At 35.1% G+C, this 23,209-nt stretch overlaps 1 protein-coding gene across 2 annotated transcripts in view; it reads right to left on the bottom strand.

Moving 5' to 3' along the window:
• LOC129268151 (battenin-like) overlaps nucleotides 1–15,474 on the bottom strand; it is a 36,366-nt gene extending 20,892 nt beyond the window's left edge. For both annotated transcript variants that reach the window (XR_010294673.1, XM_064104882.1), the window contains exons 1-4: nucleotides 15,348–15,474; nucleotides 7,564–7,669; nucleotides 6,630–6,709; nucleotides 5,424–5,491 (exon numbers count right to left, since the gene is read on the bottom strand). Coding sequence is in view for 1 of the 2 variants with exons in the window: in XM_064104882.1 (XP_063960952.1) it covers nucleotides 5,424–5,491; nucleotides 6,630–6,709; nucleotides 7,564–7,614 (199 nt within the window). In the remaining variant the exon portion in view is untranslated. The remainder of the gene's footprint in view (nucleotides 1–5,423; nucleotides 5,492–6,629; nucleotides 6,710–7,563; nucleotides 7,670–15,347) is intronic.
• Nucleotides 15,475–23,209: the final 7,735 nt, after the last annotated feature.

Genomic DNA, 23,209 nt, shown 5'->3' with positions numbered 1-23,209 from the left:
GATAAGGATTAGGGGTTTTTTTTAGGATAGATTTTACGTTTGCGGATTTTCCATCGGAGCAGCTGTCACCGGAGCAAATGTTATGGAACCATCAAAATAGACATTATACACATCATACAGGCACATTGAGCTCTCTAACAGTAGTTAATATTGACATTTGCCTATAGAATACCGAAGTGATGATGTCACAAAAATTTTTTTTTGCATTTCAGCGTTTTTGATACATTTTAGTAGCACATGTTAAAAAAAAAACACTACCAAAATTTGGTGAGAATCGGTCCATGGGGGCCTGAGATAATTAGCCCCATAGAAGTCAATGTATTATTAACCTGGTTCCTAACTTTTACAAATTAGGAACCCAGTCAATAATACATTGACTTCAATGGGGCTAAATATGTATTCATGAGGTCATATCTCAGGCCCCCATGGACCGATTCTCACCAAATTTGGGCTGTGGGAGTTTTTCATCGTGCTCTACCAAACTATGGTATAAACAAGTGGAATGCCTCTGGCCGTCTCACCTGCATCACGCGATTCAATATAGCAGCAGTGCTGATTTTGAAAACTACTATAACTCACACAAGATGTTCAGTGATACTTGGTTACCCTTATTTCCACGTTTTATGAACTAGACCAATACACTTATGGTCAATTCCAGCCAAAAGTTGCATTTTTCCATTTTTAAAAATTTCTTGTCTGAGCAATTTTGTTTAAACTGTTTATAAGTATACAGTTTAAGGTTTACAAAAGCACATTTATATTTACTATACCCCGATTCATTCATAAAATACACAATGTGCACTCTGTTGCACTTTGGTACTAAGATTTCATAGAAAGTGTACAACTTTCACCCATCTCTGGCTCCTGGCATGCAAAGGGTGCTGATGAAAAATTCCACTGTCCATGTGACCTCCAAGTAGTAATTTTACATTAGCTGTATTGTTTTACATGCTGCAGTGAAACGGCGAGGCACAAAATACATAGCAATGTGTGTATGTTTGATGTCCCATAAGTCACAGTTTTGAGCATTAAGTTTACCTCATATGCTGCCATAGACACCTGCAGACAAGCATTGGACTTTTTTATCTACTACAGTACATGCTTGCATCAACAAATCAAGCTGCATCTGCATTAGACTTGAAATAGCTCTACTGGGGGGACATACATTTAAGTCCCATAAGTCACAAGTCCCATAAGTCACATATACAGTTCGTAAACCATGCCACCTTAAAGCTGTCCATGACAGCAAAGAGAGAGACAAGAATGCTTAAAAGCTGGAGGGCAGTCTGCTGACTGTCAGAAAAAACAGTCAGAATATCATAGGCAGTGCATGGGAACAAAAAAAACTTGCAATTTGTTCACAGCCCAGAAAGAAGGAGAAAACTGAATATGAGATATCTCGCTAAAATGCAAAGCTGAATACAGGTGAATTGGGTTTGTTTCACTTTCACCCTAGTTTTTATTCATTTTTTAGGTCCAGATCACTCTCTTGGTTTTCTTGTCCCTTGGAGTATGCATCCACTGTTTTACAAATGATGTGAACTTGGTATATAGTCCCATGGAAACTCGACCTATTGCAATGTCCCATCAGTCACAAATTTTGTAGTTGAGGGACCCTCTGGATCCTGTCAAAATAAAAGCACCAGTCTTCAGATGCATAAGGCTACCATGAACAGAGCTGTTAAAAAGGCACATACAGCACTCCCTACCAGCCCCTGTAAATGCCAAAAAGTTGTTCAGAAGCTTGCCATCAAGTTTTCTCAGAATCATTCCTGCCGCCTGTCAATAGTAAGGAACATGCGCATATAGAGTACCGAAGTGTGACATCACGATGTCATGACATCGAATCGGCCGGTTCTAAACTGAGTCGCAGCTGCACAATCGTCTATACACATTTGTATTTACAAAAATGGTGATGTGTGTTCCTGGTTGTTACCATCATTCTGAGAGTCGTAACAGGGCGCCGTTTCATAAGGCTTTTTGTAAGTTAAGAGCGACTTTAAGAACGACTGGTGATCCTTGTGAATGTTATCATAAATTGGCAATGTTTTAGCGTGTATAAAGAAAGGATCACCAGTCGTTCTTAAAGTTGCTCCTAACTTACGAACAGCTTTATGAAACGGCCCCCGGGTTCTTTTAGAACCAGGCCGCCATGACACCATGGCAACTGGCGTCATTGCTTCGGTACTCTATAAATGATGATGTCCTTACAGGCATTCTGAATTTCTATGAAAGAGATGACATATCAACCCAAGCAGCTCGCAAAAAAGAATTTGTGATAGGGTTCACATGCACCCCCATGATATATTTTTTAACCAACTTTTTTGTATTGCCTGAAGTGTATAGTTAATGAATCTTGTTCCCTTTGCCAAATCGTGTTCCATGGGGTTCCAAATTGGCAATTTTTGGCGGCCATCTTGGATTTTCATGAAAATCAATAAATTTTCATATTTTTTGCACAATGGTAAAATCTTCCATGTATTAATGAATATGCTTTTAACTATACAAGTATAGATAGTAGAAATCGATTGCAATCGTTTTCTAGACAGTCCAGTTAATAATTTTTAAAAAAGGTAAGAATTTATGCCAAAATTTTCATGTTTTTTGTCAAAAATTTGCATGTGCACTGATATCTGTTTTATCATAAACATCAACAATTAATGAAAAATATCAGCATTCGACACGAAAGAGACTATGTTAACGAGAATATTGATATACTTCATGGCAGTATTAACGTGTTAATTTGCTTATATGTAACACACTGAAAAGGTAACTTTCTTACCATACTGTACGAGACGGATAGAGAAAAGCAACATTTATTTGTCCCATCTGTAACAAATATGTCCTATCATTATGTCCCATCAGTCACAATGGAAAGTGTGTACATTCTTATTCTAATTGTTCATTGTTCATCTCTTTACTAAATATTTATGATTGCAATTTTTTATTGATTATTTTGTACTTATTTGATTACAGTTCTTAAAGCCTGCTGACAAGTTAAGAAGCTTTTTTTTTTTTGGGGGGGGGGTAATGTTCCCTTTATATACATGAAGTGCATGAAAAGATGTTTCTGGCCTTTTTTTTTAATTTATTTCTGACACAATGGCATGAATTATTAAAGGTGTCATCTAATTAGGGAATATTTTTTTATGCTGAAATTAAATTTGACTTAAAAAGTCATTGAGAGGAAATGTAAATTCCATGAAATGAGATAGGGTCCCATCAGTCACATTCACTTGTCCCATAAGTCACACACGATTGTACACAACTACTGAAACAAATTAAATGAATCAAGTCCAATTCAAGTACTGTTAGTGAGCCCTATCACTGGTTAATCTGCAAGCCCAAATCTAAAAACATTGTCATAAAACTGAGATAGTTATGGCACTTTGAACAAAAGAGCTCAATTTGTGTGGTCCATCGACGTCCCATAAGTCACAGTGACATTTCTGAAGATCTAGCACCCTATGCAACCAAGCTGAAAGCATACATTTTGTATATAGTAAGTTTCAACATTCTTCTTATAGTTTAATAAAGTAAATCCATGTTTGTGCAGCTACTATTCCAGATATGCACTTCAGTTGTGTGGAAAAAAGTATCAAATGTCCCATAAGTCACAATGGAATTGACCTTATAGAGATATGATGGCAATTCAACAAATACCCCCAACGTGGCCAAAGTTCTTTGACCTTACATGACCTTTGACCTTGATCATGTGACCTGAAACTCGCACAGGATGTTCAGTGATACTTGATTACTATTATGTCCAAGTTTTATGAACTAGACCAACACACTTTCAAATTTATGGCTGTAATTCAACAAATACCCCAATTTGGCCAAAGTTCATTGACCCTAAATGACCTTTGACCTTGATCATGTGACCTGAAACTTGCACAGGATGTTCAGTAATACTTGATTACTATTATGTCCAAGTTTCATGAATCAGATCCATAAACTTTCAAAGTTATGATGGTAATTCAACAGATACCCCCAATTCGGCCAAAGTTCATTGACCCTAAATGACCTTTGACCTTGGTCATGTGATGTGAAACTCATGCAGGATGTTCAGTGATACTTGATTAACCTTATGTATAAGTTTCATGAACTAGGTCCATATATTTTCTAAGTTATGATGACATTTCAAAAACTTAACCTTAGGTTAAGATTTTGATGTTGATTCCCCCAACATGGTCTAAGTTCATTGACCCTAAATGACCTTTGACCTTGGTCATGTGACATGAAACTCAGGCAGGATGTTCAGTAATACTTGATTAACCTTATGGCCAAGTTTCATGAACTAGGTCCATATACTTTCTAAGTTATGCTGTCATTTCAAAAACTTAACCTCAGGTTAAGATTTGGTGTTGACGCCGCCGCCGTCGCCGTCGGAAAAGCGGCGCCTATAGTCTCACTCTGCTATGCAGGTGAGACAAAAAATGCTGAAATACAAAAAGTGAAAATTGATGACGTCACACTTTGGTACTCACATACTGTGAGCACAATGAATTTCAAGTGCTGAGGTAAGCCAGTGAAATTACAGTACTAGTGAATCTCACATAAAAAATGTCCATACATATAAATTTGAAAACCGAACTAATCTAATTTTCCACAATATACATGTAAATTCAAAAGCAGTTTTCAGACTGAGGGAGAAGTAGAGTTACTCCGGAGTAACTCCAGATTGAGTTGATACGCTTGTACTGCGAACCGACATTACACCCCCTTTCAAACTGGCAAGCTCCACAGCAGTGTATCCGCAGTCGTTTCTGAGGTTTCCAAGCGAGTTTGCGCCATATGTGTGGCCACGGAATCTCCCCAATGCGGAAATGAATGAAGTTATGCACGAGATAGGCGATACCGCACTTTCGGTGCAGACTAACGTGATACTAAATGATACAATCTCTGACAAATGTATTCATAATTGTTTTATTTTGTAAACCTACAAAGTCTTCTCCATTATTTGTGTTTGCTTGTTCAGCATTTGATCAATTTCAGCATTTTACAAATTATATCATACCACCAGTTCAAAAAAAAGAAAGAAAGAAGAGGACTCATGACTACTTTTTGTGATAATGTAAGTTTTCAGCAAGCAAGCATCTGCATCCCATTTTCAATGGCTTATGTAGTATTTCGAAGAAGAAATATGGGCCCCGTCTTACAAAGAGTTGCGATTGATCCGATCAATGGCAACTATGGAAAGCCAGCAAAGTCAACATATAAAATGCATGTTTGTTCAAATTCTAGATACTGTATGAATGTATATCCACAAATTCATTGATTTCTTGACAAATTAGTGGATTCTGGTTGTTTACAAGCAACATTTTGCAAATTTCCTGTAGAAAAAATTATGACACTGATGGATTTCCTTAGTTCGATTGATTGGATCATCATAACTCTCTGTAAGATGGGGCCAGAATACTTACATTTGACAACGATCGTCGTAGATCCTACAGCACCATATATTGTTGCAACAAAGCCCTCTTTGTGATAGCTGCATTGAATAATTGAAAGTCACTTTTTTTAATTTGTATTTAAATTCATATTTCCATTCTTGAAGTGGCTTTTTCTCCTTCACTCCTCATTTACACTCTTCCTCCTTATCCACTGACACATATCGTGACTGGGTTCATATTTTAGAAATTTTCATAGCAGCTTAGAAAAGGCTGTATTTTAAAAATATAGCAATTGTGGCAGTCTCATGTTGTCTGAAAACATTCTCCTGATACCTCAAGGAACTATTTCGAGGCAAAAGACGGTTGCTACCCATGTTTTAACTCTGAAATCGAGCTTATTCTGAGCTGTCATATTTAAATTTTGAGATAGGTTTTATCAGCACAGACACGATATACCTCCTCCTCCTATCCCTCTTCTCCTATTCTTCTTCTTTATCTTCTTTCCTCTCTCTTCCTACTCCTTCTTCTTCAAGCTAGTACCTTGGACTTTTCTATTCCAACATCTTTAAAAATGGGGTAAACATTATCCCCCTTCCATTCTCCATCTTCTACAGTAGGAACAATCTCTGTACTATGTCAAGTTTTCCATCATTGAAATGATTTTGTTTCGATTCACAGTGAAGTCAGTAAAAAAAAATTTTCATACATTCAATATTGTTCTTACAATGTAAAAAATAATTCAGGTGAAAAGTTTTCTTCAAAAAAATAAATAATCGTATATGATTTTTCACAAATCTTTCAATGTCATGTAAGCCTATTAAATCTTTCAAAATTTCTGAGATGATCTTTAAAAAACAGTGCAAAGATATTGTAAAGTTTCGAATCAATATTCTTGAAATTAGTTTGCGCTGTCAAATCATAGATAGGACACTTGGGATGATCGCTGTTGGAATACATTTCAGGGCCTGTCTTACAAAAAGATGCGATTGATACGATCAATCACATCTATGGACGGCCAGCAACGTCAACATCTAATTAGTATTATGCATGTTTTTTCAAAATATTTTCTTACTATGATTAGATTCATGCATTGTTTTCTTGAAAATTCACTGTGCTTCTCTTTGTTTACAAATGACATTGTGCAATTTTCCTGTAGAAAAAATTATGACACTGATGGATTTCCACATTGGATCAATCGTAACTCTTTGAAAGACGGGGCCAGTTTTATATATTCACCTTCTCGCGATAGAGTTTGCTGCAGCACTAACCATGGCATAGGGTAGCATGTTAGATAGACCAAGAAGAAAGAATCCAACCTGACAAGATGAAACCGAGAGAAAAATTAGAATAATACATTTTTGTCATCATGCACAAACTATATGAAAATTGGGGCGGGGTTAATGGTGCATTAAGACAAAAAGCAAATACCAAGAACATAAAGAAAAGAAAAGACAATATACAAATTCATCCAAACTGAAAAATAACTCTCCTGAGTTGACATTACTGCATTCCCCCCCCCCCCCCTGTTCAGGAAGAACTTGTCCATCAGTACTTTGTAAAAAAAATACAATAAATTATTAAAAAAACAAGGGGTTCAGATACTATCGCTTCAAATGTTACCAACAATCTGTGTCAAATAATTTTTACTACAGGCCTAGAAACACCTGTGCCCATACCCTAGGCAGTGAGGGTACCATGACATAATGAAGCGAGGCTAGGGTGGGGCTACAGACCCTTCCCCCCCAAAAAAAAAAAAATCTTTTCAGCATCATGATTTTCCTTGAAATGAATGCCATGTGGGTTGGGCTGTATGCCAAAATAAAGACCATGTGACAAAGTATGGATGCCTGTCTCAAATCTCTTTCTTTTTATGGTTTGCTTGTTGCTCTCTCAATGTTTCAGAAAATACACTGTATGAATAGTAAGAAAACAAGCCCCCTGAATTGTTTCGGTTTTTTTCTTGTTGTTCTTTTTGTGTCTCATTGTGTCGCTGGAAGGGCAGACCCCTGAAGTTCCACTTTTTTTTCAAAATCTGAACAACTCTCCCCACCCCCATGACCTGCATTTATACCTGAAAGGGGCTTTAGACATTAGGTTTATTCAACATATATTTTCATAATCAATTTCCTAAAATTTTACATATGGAGCAAATGATCTATAAAGAACTCACCCAATTACGTCGAAAATGGGTTGAATTGGTGTTCGACTGGGCCTGGTGCATTGTGCCGGCGAGTCAAAGCACTACATGTAGGCTTACATGAACATACTCCATAGACCTTCAGAAAAAAGCATGGAAAAGAACAACAAGTCAACAATTAAAACAATGGAAGGAAGAGCATCATAATGATAGCCAAACGTTATAAAACTAAAATAATGATGTCGTTGCAGCAAATAATGTTTTTCACAAGAAAGTCTTCCAAATCAAGATTCCTCCTAGGCTCCTAGTAGAATACATAAAAGAGGTCATACATGTAACTTCATAAAGATGAGAAGTTCTATCTTGCTTCTTTTCAAATGATTTTCTGTAACGTTTACGAAAGTTCAAGATGTCTTAATAGATATTGAGGATTTGAACTATTTCAGAAAACGAAGAGCTTTTTAAATTGTCTTCAGGATTGAGGGAAGTAGACAACATGTACATAGAAGAATTGTTGGTCAACAAATAAAATTATAATTTAATAGTGTTACTAATACGTATTCACGCTAAACTTTAATTTTTTTTCTTTTCTTGTCACGTCCGCACATACTCCACAAGTACCGCCGCACGCCGAGCAAACACTCACTCCTGGGGAGCGTTTCATGAAAGGACTTGTCTGAAGTTTTATCCGACAAGTCCCATTTTATCCCACAGTTACCATAGTAACAGTACCTCTCAGCCAATCAACATCAGAGAAAGATGTCAGATCTGACAACTTGTCGGATGAAAATATTGATGAAACACTCCCCTGAAGACGGACAGTCAACCTGCCCGAAACGTAGAGTCTACTGCTTCTACTCATCTCTACTTACCAACTCAAGCCAGCATCTCCTCATCCATCCTACTACTCAAGCCGTTTCAACTCATCAATCTCTTCTGGTTTACAATCCTTTTCAGGACTACATTCAAGAAAGATTACTCTACTCTCAAATTTCCACTTTCTCGCCTATCCATTTCTTTTTCTTCTTCTATCCACTATTTCTATAACACTCCACATGGTGTACCGTAAACCACATCAGCGATTGTACATGCCACCATGCAAACCTTCAAACAACATTTGTCTTGATTGGTCATTTTCCCCTGAACTGCCCACAATCCACCCATGGAAACATAGCATTTGCTTCGCACAAGAATAATCGAGGCACATCACATGCAACACTTCCATGGGATAATACGTAATGGGACTAATTAAAATCAATTAAAATCGAATGAACTTGTTCTATATGTCACTTTATTCCGAACGATGTGAATCCATTTTTCCCCAAGTATTCACCAATTGGTAAAATTTAAAGTTTTAAACGTTCATTTTTCTTCTCGTCGACGAATGTGGAGGTCACTCGGGCATTCCAAATTTTTCATCTAAAGAAGGCGCGCGATTTATGTTCATACAAAAGACACTACAAGGGAAAGACGAGCACGAGGCACTGAAACTTTTTTACACAGAAGTTGATGCAAAGCATTAAATGAAGTCAGCGAAGTGTCCAATGTTATAGACTTTGGTATGCAGTTTGTGATAAGGGTACAAGCTCAGACCCTTGCACATGCGAATGTGATGTTTGAATTTAGCAGCGAATTATTTATACGTGTGAGGATAGAGGAACTCGATGTTGGCTCCAAATCACCAATTTTGAGGCTAACCGGAGGATGGATTTGGAGTGAAATTAGGATGAAAAGTAAGAAATTAAGCTTCTTATTGTTTTAAAGCTAGTTTCAGTGTAGGATTTTTACAATAAATATGCATATTTTCCCCACCTTTGGTTTGCCTCTAGGAGTTATAATCAGAGCGAGTTTTGGACCTTGATGTTCAGGTAAGTGTAGCGGTAGTGAAGTAGAGATGAGCTGTACGAACATCACTTGAGAAAGACCCCCCCCCCCCCCCCCCGGGTTTTATGATATTCATGTATTCTTCTTGGCTTATCTTTTTTTTAGATTTGAATGTTTGCCACAAATATATAGTGAAACTGAAAGATAATTTGTTGAAATATTAAAGGTCAAGTCCACCCCAGCAAAATATTGATTTGAATACAGTAAGTAGAGAAAAATCAAACTAGCATAACACTGAAAATTTCATCAAAATCGGATGTAAAATAAGAAAGTTCTGGCATTTTAAAGTTTCGCTTATTTTTCATAAAACAGTGTCAGTGATATGCACAACTTGGTGACATGTTGTTTTTTATTGTTTGAAATATTTCATTTAAACATACTTTTTTTACCAGGCATACGGACCGACTTGACTGAACCATATAATTCCACATGTTCAGAGAGAAATTAATCACGGTTTCACTTGACAGTCTCAATGACATGAATGAGGAGAAAATTAGAATATTTCATATCTCATATAATTAATAAAATGCAAAAGAAATAGATCTATTGAGTGGATGATGTCATCAGTCTCATTTTCTCACCGACCAGGATGTGAATATAACTGTTTTGTAAAATTAAGGGAAACTTTAAAATATTTATTGTCATAACTCTCTATTTTAGTACCGGTACATCCGATTTTTGTTTTTTTTATGAAATTTTCAGTGTATCTACTATCTGTATGCTTGTTCGATTTTTCTCTTTTTATTCATTCAAATCATTTCAAAATTCAAATCAATTTTTTGTCGGGGTGGACTTGTCCTTTAAAATTGGCATAGTTTTTATCGTTTGTAAACAAAGTGCGTAGCTTTTGGTCCCCCCATCATAAATTTCAAAGTCAATCATTGGATGATCACGAGTTGAGCACTCATTAAATGAACAAGGTTATGATATAATCTTGTTCTCTGTTATATCTCCATGTGTGGCAAAATAAGGGTGGCAATATTTGGCTTATTTTCTCTTTTTCTTTGGGATAAATGCTTGATTTTTTTACAGTGACAGTTTCCATTACACCTATTCATCATACAACCTGGCTCTTAAGTCAATTTGATTCTTTAAATTATTTTTTTCTTAATTAAAAATAGAGATTGAAAAATGAAAATTTTCTTGCCATATTACTTTCCACCAATAGAGAGCTACACAAAAATAAGACAGGAATAACCGTTGTTTCTGGGGATTTATTTAACAATTTCTGACATTTTACTATAATCCCCATTCACCGACGGTAGTGTGTTAGTGCGAGCCTGCATGTGTAATCAGGTCAGCAATTCAGAGGACGGGTTTTGTCCAGATTTTTTTTTTTTTTCTAAATGACATTATAACTATCTTGAACGAAGGCCCACTATTTTTGTTAGACTCTAATCTTTCTTTTGATACTTTATAAGTTCTAAGAAAATAACGAAAATACACGTTACCAATGATTTATTCCTTAATTTTTTTATTTTCTGCCGGAGAGGAAAAACTGGCAGCCGCAACGTGTTGTGCTTTTATCAAGGCTTTTCCGATTAAATTTTCGATATCCTGGCCAATCAATGCGAGCGACAAGTTCCGAACACACGCACATCTACAAGCGCAAAGCAGCGGCACAAATCGCGATATATAGCGACTGGTACATACGTCTGTAAGGATGATGATGTCATCCAAGATGGCAACTTACATTGACCAACGAAAGGATTGAAGATGACTATGTTTTCGATCATCATTTGAAAGGAATTAGCGGTAACTGCGGTTTAAGGTACGATATTTCTGAATTTTATATATTTTTTGTAAGTTTGAATGTACTTTCTTTTTGGTGTGACATTTTTATGTACAAAAAAACGATCCGAAAATCGGGTTTCCGCCGAATGTTAGATCTAACGTTACTGCTAATAAGTTGCCGTTGGCTGTACGTACGGGCCAACAACTCTTCAGTCTATGACTATGTATGGGGTGAGTGGAGCCAACGCAGTTCAGCGGAACAACCAAAATACAGCAGGGTGCGACATAAGCGCTTGCCCGATTGCCCGGGGCAAGTAAAAGTTAGAGTCAGGCAAGTATTTTGAAGCAAAGACAAAAACTGCTTGCCCGAATCGGGCAAGCAAAATTCTCCTATGGAAATTATATTTTAGAAAGATTCCCCATATTTCACCATCAAAATATAGAAAAGAAAAAGAGACAAAAAAGCAATATCATTAATTTCTTTCGAATTGCAAAATTTGCGCCATTTTCTGCAATAAACACACAGCTCAGAGACGTACACACACACACACAGAATCAATGGCAGTCTAGCATACCTAGCTAGCTAGCGCCTAGTAGTCCACGCAGCCGATACGGTGCTGCACGAACGAAGTTTGCTCTGGAAGAAATCTCCCACAGAACTGTCAAAATTCACATTTCTTACCAATGATAATTCTTGTAGTGTCCATATTTCCTAAAAATTGGGGGTAGCTCTGTCATTTGTAAGCAGTAAAAGGAGAAATTTTCACTTCTGTCATGCTTCAAAAAGATCGGGTTTCGAATGATCGTCTGTATCGCACACACTGAAATACATTGTTTGACCATGGAGCTATTAGCTCTATGGTTTGACAGTCCCACATATGCATTTGTGAGTATGTTGATAAACGTGGTTTCTTTCGTAACTATTTTTTTTTAGCCAAGGAAATTGATAAATTTTCTTCTTTATTTATGACTGGATAGTTTGAGCTTTCTTCCTCTCTATTTTCTTTCTTTCAGCCTATCTTTCCTTCTTTTGAATATCTCTTTATTTGTTTAAATTTCCTTCCTTCTTTTGTTCATTTTTTTCTGTTACTATAGCTGTCTTTCTTTTTGCCATTCTTTTCTTTCTATCTTTTCATCTTTCTTTCTTCCATCCAACCTTTGTTTACCTATTTCTTTAATCCTTCCTTCTTTTTCCCCTTCCTTTCATTCTTTCTTACTGTCTTCCTTCCGTCCATCCATTCTTTACCTTTTCTTCCGTCTTTTTTTCTTCCTTACTTTCTTCATCCCTTTCATACTTTCTTTATTTCTTTCCTTCATTCCTTCCTTTCTTTTTGTCTTTCATTCTTTCTTTCTCCTTCCTTCCTTTCTTTCCTTCTTTCTTTATTTCTGTCTTTCGTTCTTTTGATCTTTCTTTTTTCCATCCATCCTTTCTTTTCTTCCTTATTTTTTCTTTCTGCCTTCCTTCATCTCTTTCCTTCATTCCTTCCTTCATTTCTTTCTGTCTATCGTTCTATCTTTTTTCCTTCCTTCCATCTATCCTTATACCTTTTCTTTCTTCCTATCTTCCTTCTTTCCTTTCTCTCGTTTTCTTTCTTTTCCTTCCATCAATCCTTTACCTTTTCTTTTTCTCCTTTCTTTCTTTTTACCTTTTTTCTTTCTTTTTCTTTTTTTATTTGTTCCTTTCTTTCCTTCCTTACTCTTCCCCTCAGTTTTTTTCTATTTTTTTTCTTCTTTCTGATTTTTTTGGTCTTTTGTTCTTTTGATCTTTTTTTTTCCATCCATCCTTTCTTTTCTTCCTTATTTTTTCTTTTTGCCTTCCTTCATCTCTTTCCTTCATTCCTTCCTTCATTTCTCTCTGTCTTTCGTTGTATCTATCTTTTCTTTTTTTCTTTTTTTTCCTTCCTTCCATCTATCCTTATACCTTTTCTTTTTTCCTTTCTTTCTTCTTTTCTTTCTCATTTTCTTTCTTTCCCGTTTCCTTCCTTTCTGTTAAACCATTTTTCTTTCTTTTTTTTTCCTTTTATTCATTCCTTCCTTTCTCTTCCTCTCCTTTTTTTTTTATTTTTTTTTATTTTTTTTTTCATCCTCCTTTCCCTTCTTTCTTTCTTTCTTTCTTTCCATCTTTCTCTTCCCCGCAGCCATTCTCTCTCTCTCTTTTTTCTTTATTTCTTTTTTTTTCTTTCTTCCTTTATTTCTTCGTCCTTTCTGTCTTTCTTCTTACTTTTTTTTCTTTCATTCTCTCCCCCTCTCTTATTTTTTTTTCTCTGGTTATTTTCAGCGATTTCCCCTTTTTTATTGTGTGTCCTAGTCCTCTCCAAAATATATGGAAAATATATGAGATTAGGAAATTAATTAAAGAGCATATTTACCATATATTTTGTCATGATGTTCAAGATAAAAATCATTAAAAAAAAAGAAATACAACGACAAGGTACATCAGTAGTCATGTTGAAAAGTGTATTTTTAAAGCCGTCAATGGTATGGTATGTAAAACTATAAGGCTATAACTTGTTTTGAAGCAATAAAACTTTCGCTGATGTGGTTTACGGTACACCATGTGAAGTGTTATAGAAACAGTGGATAGAAGAAGAGAAGAAATGGATAGGCGAGAAAGTGGAGATTTGAGAGTAGAGTATTCTTTCTTGAAAGTAGTCCTGAAAAGGACTGTAAGACGGACAGTCAACCTGCTCGAAACGTCGAGTCTCTCTACTACTCATCATCTCTACTCGCCGACTCAATCACTCAAGCCAGCATCTCCTCATTAGCTCTACTACTGAAGCTGTTCTCAACTCATCAATCTTTCTTGGTTTACAGTCCTTTTCTTGCCATATTATTTTCCACCAATAGAGGGCGTACACAAAAATATGCCCAAAATCCAAGTTTTTGAGCGCTCTAGACAGTCTAGTGAATACAAAAATTATTCCCAAGTTACTAATGAAAAATAAATTGCAACTGTACGGAAATTAGTAATTTTGGGGACAAAAGTGATATTTTAATCAATTTTTAAAGTGTGTGCTCTGTACAGCATTGGCACGCCATAGTCTAGACAGGAATAACCGTCGTTTCTGGGGATTTATTCAACAATTTCTGACATTTTACTGTAATCCCCATTTACCGACGGTAGGGTGTACGTGTGGGCTCGCATGTGTTCTAATTCCCTCCCTTTTGTCAATTCACAGTCCAAAGTTTGATGTAATTTTACACATCGAATTTACAATCTAAGGATGTATAAACAACAAACTTTTAATTGATGATATTCCAACATTTAAATACTTTAAACGATATAGATGAAAAAGGCATGAAAAATATACTTTACCGATGTTTAATTGGGTTGAACACGATAAAAATGGTCAAAATGGCAGCCAAACTATAAAATATTTACAAACGAACGTCAACAATCAGGAATGTGATATCGATATTGCTTTCGATATTATACGATCTGCTCCATATGCGAACGAAACCGAAGATAAACGATACTAGTTATACTAGTACGAGTACTAGTTATAATCGCGATATATCGATTCGAGACATTAAGTTAATAACGACAATGACGTCATTCAAGATGGCAACTTGCAAGAAAAACCGTCAGGTCAGGTGAAAATGTCTTACTCTTAGATGACAGATTTCTCAATCATCCAGAGGATTTTTTTCAATAAATCCGGCCAAAGGTATGCAATTACTTAAGTTATATATATTTCCCTGATAATGGAAACCATGAAACTTTCAATTTTGCTTAAAAAACAGTTTTAAATCGCGATCTATAAAACGCTAGGCCTAGTTCACTATACGTTGGCTGTAGGTACGGGGCCCCATCCCCTTCAGTCTATGTATGGTGAGTGGAGGCAACGTAGTTCAGCGGAACAACCAAAATACAGAGACTGAAGCTTTTGGTCTAGCCATAGTCCAACCTATAGATTCCCCACAGGCAGGGTGGTTGCAGTGAACAAGTGGAGTTGAGTGGGGAATTCCCGTTCAACCCGTCATGCCCGTACGGAGTCCCGGACGGTCGGCACCGGCGAACTGCGGGCATGCATTGTTCACTCCTCCTGCATTCGCTACTCTAGACTGGGTCTGAGGCCTCTCAAATTCAACACGCGATCTTTCGTAGCTACGCTAGTTTTCTCAATATTAAATCACGCATTCGTTTTAATTTCCTGAATACACGAGAAACGAGGGAGGGGAATCGATTTAAAACTTACCTAGGCTTGCCAAAGTAACTTATATTTGATTTTATTTATTCTCGCTCCCTTCTCACTACTATACTCCGTACTCGTCCGATTTCAACGAAATTATTTGTTGTCTTATTTCAAACGTAGAGGGCGTTATAAGATATTATGTGTGCGCCACCAGGGGGCGTCGATCCATTTTTCAGATGGGGGGGGGGGGGCAAATCATGAATCAATGTTCCAAAGGCGCTTGATCACACACAACAAACAAACTCACCCACACACACATAGGCCTGAATATATATATATATATATATATATATATATATATATATATATATATATATATATATATATATATATATATATATATATATATACATATATATATATATATATATATATATATATATATATATATATATATATATATATACATATATGTATATATATATATATATATATATATGTAATATACAGTGCGTCCCACAAAAAACGAAACCGAGATTTATCGATGATTTATCATAACTTAATCACAAATACAATAAACAAATTACCTACCATTGTAAAGCTTAGAATCTCCTCTTTCATCTGAAATTACTAAGATTATTTCTCATTCACGCATGAGTGAGCAAAAACAATTTGAAGAGGGGATACCAAAAAGTCATTTGGCGGGCTGTATCTGGGTTTCAAAAAGAAAACCACATTTTTAAAAAGTTCAATATCTGCTCTTTAATTCGATACCTCAATTACAGAAAAAGGTCAAAAATAACAAAGTTCTGGTTATTTGAAATAAGGCTTGAATTTCAATGAGGTTCTACAGGCTAGCGTTCAAACTCACTTGACACTCAGTTTTGTTGACGATCAGCCATGCATTAAGTCTTTTGTTAACCATGCGATAGCTTCTGTGGGAAACCGGTGAAAACACGTTTATTTAATGAAGTTATGGAAATACAAGCATTGTTTCGAGGGTACATAACTTCTTGACCGTTTTTTTGTGATTAAGGTATCAATCTTATTCTTATGCCATATTAACGGGTATACCCTGCTTATTTTATATATTTGCTTATAATAGAAGTGAATTGATAACTAGTAAAGTTATATCAAGTTTATTATATTTGTCACCATAGATTCGAATAAGGTGAATAGTTTTTGTTACAAATGAAAAACAAAAAGTTATGCATAGCTGCTAAATTACTTAAGTTGAAATATATTTTATGTCCCATGTATAGGAAATGTTCATGTATAATTGAGACCACATTGTACGTACGTAATGTTAATGGAAAAGTTAGCATATTTTTTTCGAAAGATGTTTTCCTTCGTCCTGCACCCCTCTGCACTCCCCATTCCCTTTTTCCCTTGTCACTTTCCTGCTTGGTCCTTTCTCTTATATTATGGTATTTAAATGACCTCACATTTGGATGAAATTGACACTATTCATAGTCGAAATTATGCAAAAAATTGCAAATATTATACTTCACAGGAATTTATATCAGCCTTTGAATTAAACGACAATAACGATGGCAATGTTGATGTTAATAATAACTTCAGTTTACTACATTTTAATTCCAGAAGTATCTGCAAAAACTTTGACTCTGTCGAAACTTTTTTAACTTCTCTAAACAATTATTCTTTTTCAGTCATTGGTATTTCGGAAACCTGGTTGAAGTCAAATTCTCCAAATATCTATAATTTACCAAGTTATCACATGATACACATTGATAGGAGGAAAAGAAGAGGAGGAGGGGTGGCAATGTATATTAATTCAAATATCAAATATAAACTTAGAACAGATATTCATTTTGAAGATATAGAAAGTTTATTCATTGAAATAGATAATAAAGTTGGAAAAAATGTAGTCATAGGAACATTATACAGACCCCCAGGTAGCAATATTAACAACTTTCTTGAAAACTTAGATAGTGAATTGGATAAAATTTCACGAGAAAAGAAACATATCTACATAATGGGCGATTTCAATATTGACTTGTCAAATCATATACAAAGCACGTCACATTTAATCGGAAATCATGATGCCAGTGAGAATATCATAAATACATTTTTGAATACACTATTTTCATATGACTTTTATCCATGTATAAATATACCTACTAGGATAACTCCAATGTCAGCGACAATAATTGATAACATATTTTCCAATTCTTTTAATGATAATAATCATAGTGGTGTTTTTACTTATGATATTACGGATCACTTACCAATATTTTTTATTTCTCCACTTCTGAAGCTTAATGATAATAAAAAGCCGAATAAAAGAAAATATAGAAAAGAAAATATGAATACTATTTCGGCCTTAATTGAAGACTTAGAAAGAGAAGACTGGCATGAAATTATGGTTCAGCATGGTGTTAATAGAGCTTACAAATACTTTATTGACAAACTAACTCATTATTATAATAAAAATATACCACTTGTTCAAAGAAAACAACCAAAAATGATAAAAGAAACCTATGGATCACTCGAGGAATTATACGTTCAATTAAAAAACGCAATAAACTTTATAAATCGTATATTTCTAAACCGTCTGAACAAAGTCTTAAGAAGTATAAAAAAATATCGCAATACTCTTAACAGTGTAATCCGCTCATCCAAAAAAGATTATTATTGTAAGGAATTAAAAGATGCAGAAGGAAATTTAAATGCCACGTGGAAAGTTATAAACAAATTGATTAACAAAAGCAAACCACATAGCAACAGGGACAGTCTTAAGATAGACAATGAAAAAATATCTCAACCGGCTGAAATCGCACAATCATTCAACCGTTTCTTTACAAACATCGGTCCCAATTTAGCTTCCAAGATAGTTAGTGACAATACGAATTTTAAAGAATATCTTTCCCAGCCAAATCAAAATACAATGTTTTTTACTCCCACAGACCGACATGAAATAATTAAAATAGTACAAGCTTTAACATCAATGAAGTCAACAGGCTATGATGGTATTAGTACAAAACTGTTAAAGCAAATTGTAACATGTATTGTTTCTCCATTGGAACATATTTTTAACTTAACACTCTCAACTGGATGCTTTCCTGAGCTATTGAAAATAGCCAAAGTAGTCCCGATTTATAAAAAAGATGATCCTACTCAAGTTACAAATTATCGGCCTATTTCTCTTTTACCATGCATATCAAAAATATTAGAAAGAATTGTTTACAAAAGATTGGATTCCTTTTTGTCATTTAATAAGATTATTACACCAGCCCAGTTTGGATTTAGAAAAAAATTCTCTACCGATTTCGCAATAACCAAATTGCTGGACAAAGTTGTAAACTCACTTTCAGAAAAAAATCACACAATTGCTTTATTTATGGACCTAAGTAAAGCTTTCGATACCATTGACCATGGTATTTTACTTCATAAGTTGTATAATTACGGGATAAGGGGCATTGCTTGGTCATGGATTAAGAGTTATCTTTCCAATAGGCAACAATACGTTTTTATCAATGATGTTAAGTCTCCTTTATCGTTTATCAATTGCGGCGTCCCGCAGGGTTCTATTCTGGGACCTTTGTTATTTTTAATATACATTAATGATATAGTAAATTCATCTTCCATTCTTTCTTTCATCTTATTCGCCGATGATACTAAAATTTTGTTATCTCACAAGAACTTACCAGAATTAATAAATATAATGAATTTAGAATTAAATAAAGTTTCATCATGGTTTAAATGTAATAAGTTATCTCTTAACATAAGTAAAACTCATATTATGCATTTTCAATCATCTCATAGAAATAAAAATTTTATACAAGATATAAAAATTGATAATGTGCCTTTAGATAAAAAAGAATACGTAAAATTTCTTGGTATAACAATAGACAATCATTTATCATGGACTCCGCACATAAGCAACGTGTCTTCCTCTGTAGCTAAAGGAATTGGAATACTATGTAGACTAAAACAAATCTTACCAGAGAAATCTCTTGTTATGATATATAATACATTGATTTTACCATATATTCACTACTGTAACCTCATTTGGGGGAATAGCTGCAAAACAAGGCTTAATCATATACTTTTATTGCAAAAGAAAGCGGTTAGAATGTGTTCCAAATCGGCATATCTTTCACATACAGACCCTCTTTTTTATCGTCTGAAAATATTTAAGATAAATGATATTAATACTTTACAAATAGCACTTTTTATGTATAGATATAATTACGACATGCTTCCTCCGGTATTCACGGATTTATTTTCATATAATAACAATTTACACTCATATCCAACAAGAACATGCAATAATATTCACTTAAACAATCCCAGGACACTATTTGCACATAAAACACTAAGACATCATGGACCTGATATTTGGAATGCATTGCCAGATTCACTCAAGCTGACAAGATCATTTTATTCCTTTAAACGAACTATAAAAGAAATGCAATTAAACCAATACCTAACACATTAAAAAAGAAAATCATTACAATTGTTATCATTATTTTAATTAGACATTGACTTTTATCTAGAACATGTATAAATTAAAATCAAACAACAAAACGTGTTATTTTCTAAAATTCCATGCTAAGGACCAAGCATCTCCCCCCCCCCCCAGTCCCTCATGCACCTGCACGTTTAAATGACAATAATAGATATTAATTATTTTGGCTATATTCCAGGGTTGTTACGTTTTCAAGCTTTGCTTTTGTGACGACCCTTGCAACCATCCTATTTTTTATTGTGAAACAGAAAATACCACTTAATGATTTTCATTTATGTAAGATATATTTGATGATTTATATACAAAACTATTGTTCATTATCTTGATGTCAAGTTTCAGATATGTATTTTCTTGTCCAGAATTTTGTTATGAAAAATGTTGCAAAAACCAATAAATGAAATGAATGAAAAAAAATGAAAATAAAAAAGCAGATATTGAACTTTTTAGGCATGTGATTTTCTTTTTGAAATTCAAATACCCCCGCCAAATGAGTTTTTGGTATTCTTTCTTCGAATTGTTTTTGCTCACTCATGCGTGAATGGGGAATAATCTAAGTAATATCAGATGAAAGAGGAGATTCTAAGCTTTACATTGGTAGGTCATTTGTCTATTGTATTTGTGATTAAGTTATGATAAATTATCGCTTAATCTCGGTTTCGTTTTTTTCTGGGACGCACTGTATAGAGGCCTTTATACATTCCTCTATTAAATTTGACTTCATTATGTATGCCGATGATAACACTTTTAATATACAACCAACATTATAATCTTAATTTACAAAATGATATCAATGTTGAATTATATAAAGTAACAAAATGGTTCAAATCAAATAGGTTGTTTATAAATTCTAGTAAAACTAATCATATTACTTTTTCCATAGGCAGTCTTGCATTTCTAATTCACTCAATGATTTATTGCTTGAAATAGACAAAGTTCCAACTAAAAAGGTGAATAGTGTTGATTTTCTAGGTGTTTATAATATGCAATGGGACACTCATGTTCAAAGAGTCACCCAAAAAGTATCTAAATGCATTGATATCCTGTATAGGTTAAAATACTCCCTTCCAACTTCTGCATTATTACTTTATACAATTCTTTCATGTAATCATGCCTATGATCTATGACCATCCCTTTTATTTGAGAGAATTATGCATACGTAAACGCCCCTGGTAACGATATATCAGCCCCTTCCCACAGGGGCAGTGAAAGCGGGGGGGGGGGGAGCAGGGAGGCAGGGGGCACTTGCACCCCCAAAAATCCCCGTAGGAACAAAATACTATTTTTCCTAAGTGGAACATTTCCTTGGGTTTTTTCCAAAATGAAATGTGCCTTTTTTTAATGAAATACCCTTTTAAAGTTTATATTTTAGATTAGAAAATCCCAAAATTTTGGGTTATTGTAACATTATTGTTTAGTAAGATGCTCACCGTTTCTGGTTGTAAAAGGCTTAGAATCTCCAGTTTTCAGGCCGGAATATCTCTTTAGCTCGCGCTTTGTACTCGCATAATTCGATGTATCTTATCCATGGGCCACTAAACGCAGTTCTTAACAGATTCCCTTTTTGGTCAGTATATTTCAACTCACACTTAGCACTCGTGTTAATTCTTCAGTTAGATACATGGGCGGAAATCCCAAGGGGGACAGGGGGACGTGTCCCCCCTACTCAAAATAGTAGGGGGGGGGGGACACAATATCAAATGTCCCCCCTACTATTCGTGGTCTTTTATGATGGTAAGAAATACATCATTCAAAATCGAAATAAAACATGTATTTTAGGACGAGATGACCTTACTTTTGGGATGATAAGCTTTTTTTTTTGCTTGTCAAACTTATTTTCGTCAAAATGACCTTAGATTTGGGGTGATAACTTTTTTTTCATTTTTTATTTTATTATTATCATTTTTTTGTTGCTTGTCAAAATGTCCTGCCCCTTGGCCCCCTTAACTTTTGGGAGAGATTTCCGCCCCTGGTTAGATACACATTACTATTGCAAAAACTGCTCTGAATGTTTTATTTTCATTTCTTATTGATATGTCCAAAACCTTGAGCTTACGATTTACGTTCGCAACACCTCCCAAGGATGCCCTTTTATCAGTAATTGACCCCAAAACGAGTTTTACAACATCAACTTTGAATTTTTTTTCTCGTTATACTCTCTGGCGAAAAATAAAGCCTTTAAATATATATTTTACCATAAACAGAAATCACTTCAAAATGGCTTTGCTCTACTTTTCTCTACCTTGCTCCGCCGCCCTTCTTTTATCCTCTCCATCTTCATAAAAATTGAACAGCAACGGTGATTCTCCCCCCCCCCCCCTCCACCACGTTTACCCAGCGGCGTAACAGGGGTCGGTGGCCAGGGGGGGGGGCAAGAGCCAAAAATTTCCCGATCATATCATGGTATGAACAGGCGTAATGGTGTAATGAGGCGACTATTTTGAGAGGGCCAGATATTGCGTATCGGGCAGAATTTATCTTTAAAAAAAAGTTGCGAGCAAACGAAGCGAGCGAGCAAAAATTTTGACCTTTTTAATACATAAAAATCCAATTTTTGTGATAGATTTTGAAATGATCGATATCCAGAAAATAATATATTTCACTTTTCTCTCTTCCATTCCTGTTTTGTGGTCTGAACGCCACTGTGAACAGGATTCTTTGCGGCTGTAGCGTGAAGAGTAAAAAAAACGAGGGGCGCAGTATGACACATGTGCTAAAAAGCTGCTTAATATAAGTCCCGAGCGAGCGAAGCGAGCGAGAAAAAAATACCTTTTTCATGAGAATCTACCTTTGAGATATTTTTGAAATTATATTCAGTAAATAAAATGATATCCTACACTTTTCCTTTGCTTTTCTTTCCTCCTTCTTTTTTGTTTCTTGTTTGTAGAACTGTTGGGGGCCAATGGCTTAACCCTTCCATACTCATATATGGCAGTGCTGTGCGGTTGGGGTCCGGGGCGCCGGGGCGGAGCCCCCCGGAACTTCTTGATATCAAAGCCACTTAAACCTCGCAGATTGCCGCTATTTTAATCAAATCGCGAGTATATACAGAATATAGTTTTTACACAACACATTTATTCAACCCAGTTGCGTAATGAACCAAATTCGAGGTGGTAAAACGTAGCATTGTGGGAAAATTTACATCCTACATCCACTGCATGTTGGTTCTACTCTTTCTATTTGTCATTATATTGATTTTTATGTATTGTTTTTTATTGTTCATATAATATTGTATATTGTACCTTTTTAATGGATGTGAGTAAAGTGAATTGAATTGAATTTGTTAAAAGTCGCCAGCATGCAAAGCGAGCTTGAAAATTACTTATTGAAATTGAATTCTAATTATGTGATAGATTTTTCCATTATATTCAGCAATGCTGACAGCAAATAACACATTTCATCGTTTCCATTCATTTTATTATACGTTGTCTCCTGT

This window comes from Lytechinus pictus, chromosome 9, assembly GCF_037042905.1.
Source record: "Lytechinus pictus isolate F3 Inbred chromosome 9, Lp3.0, whole genome shotgun sequence".
Classification (NCBI taxonomy): Eukaryota; Metazoa; Echinodermata; class Echinoidea; order Temnopleuroida; family Toxopneustidae; genus Lytechinus; species Lytechinus pictus.
This window is presented reverse-complemented; position numbering and strand designations above follow the sequence as displayed.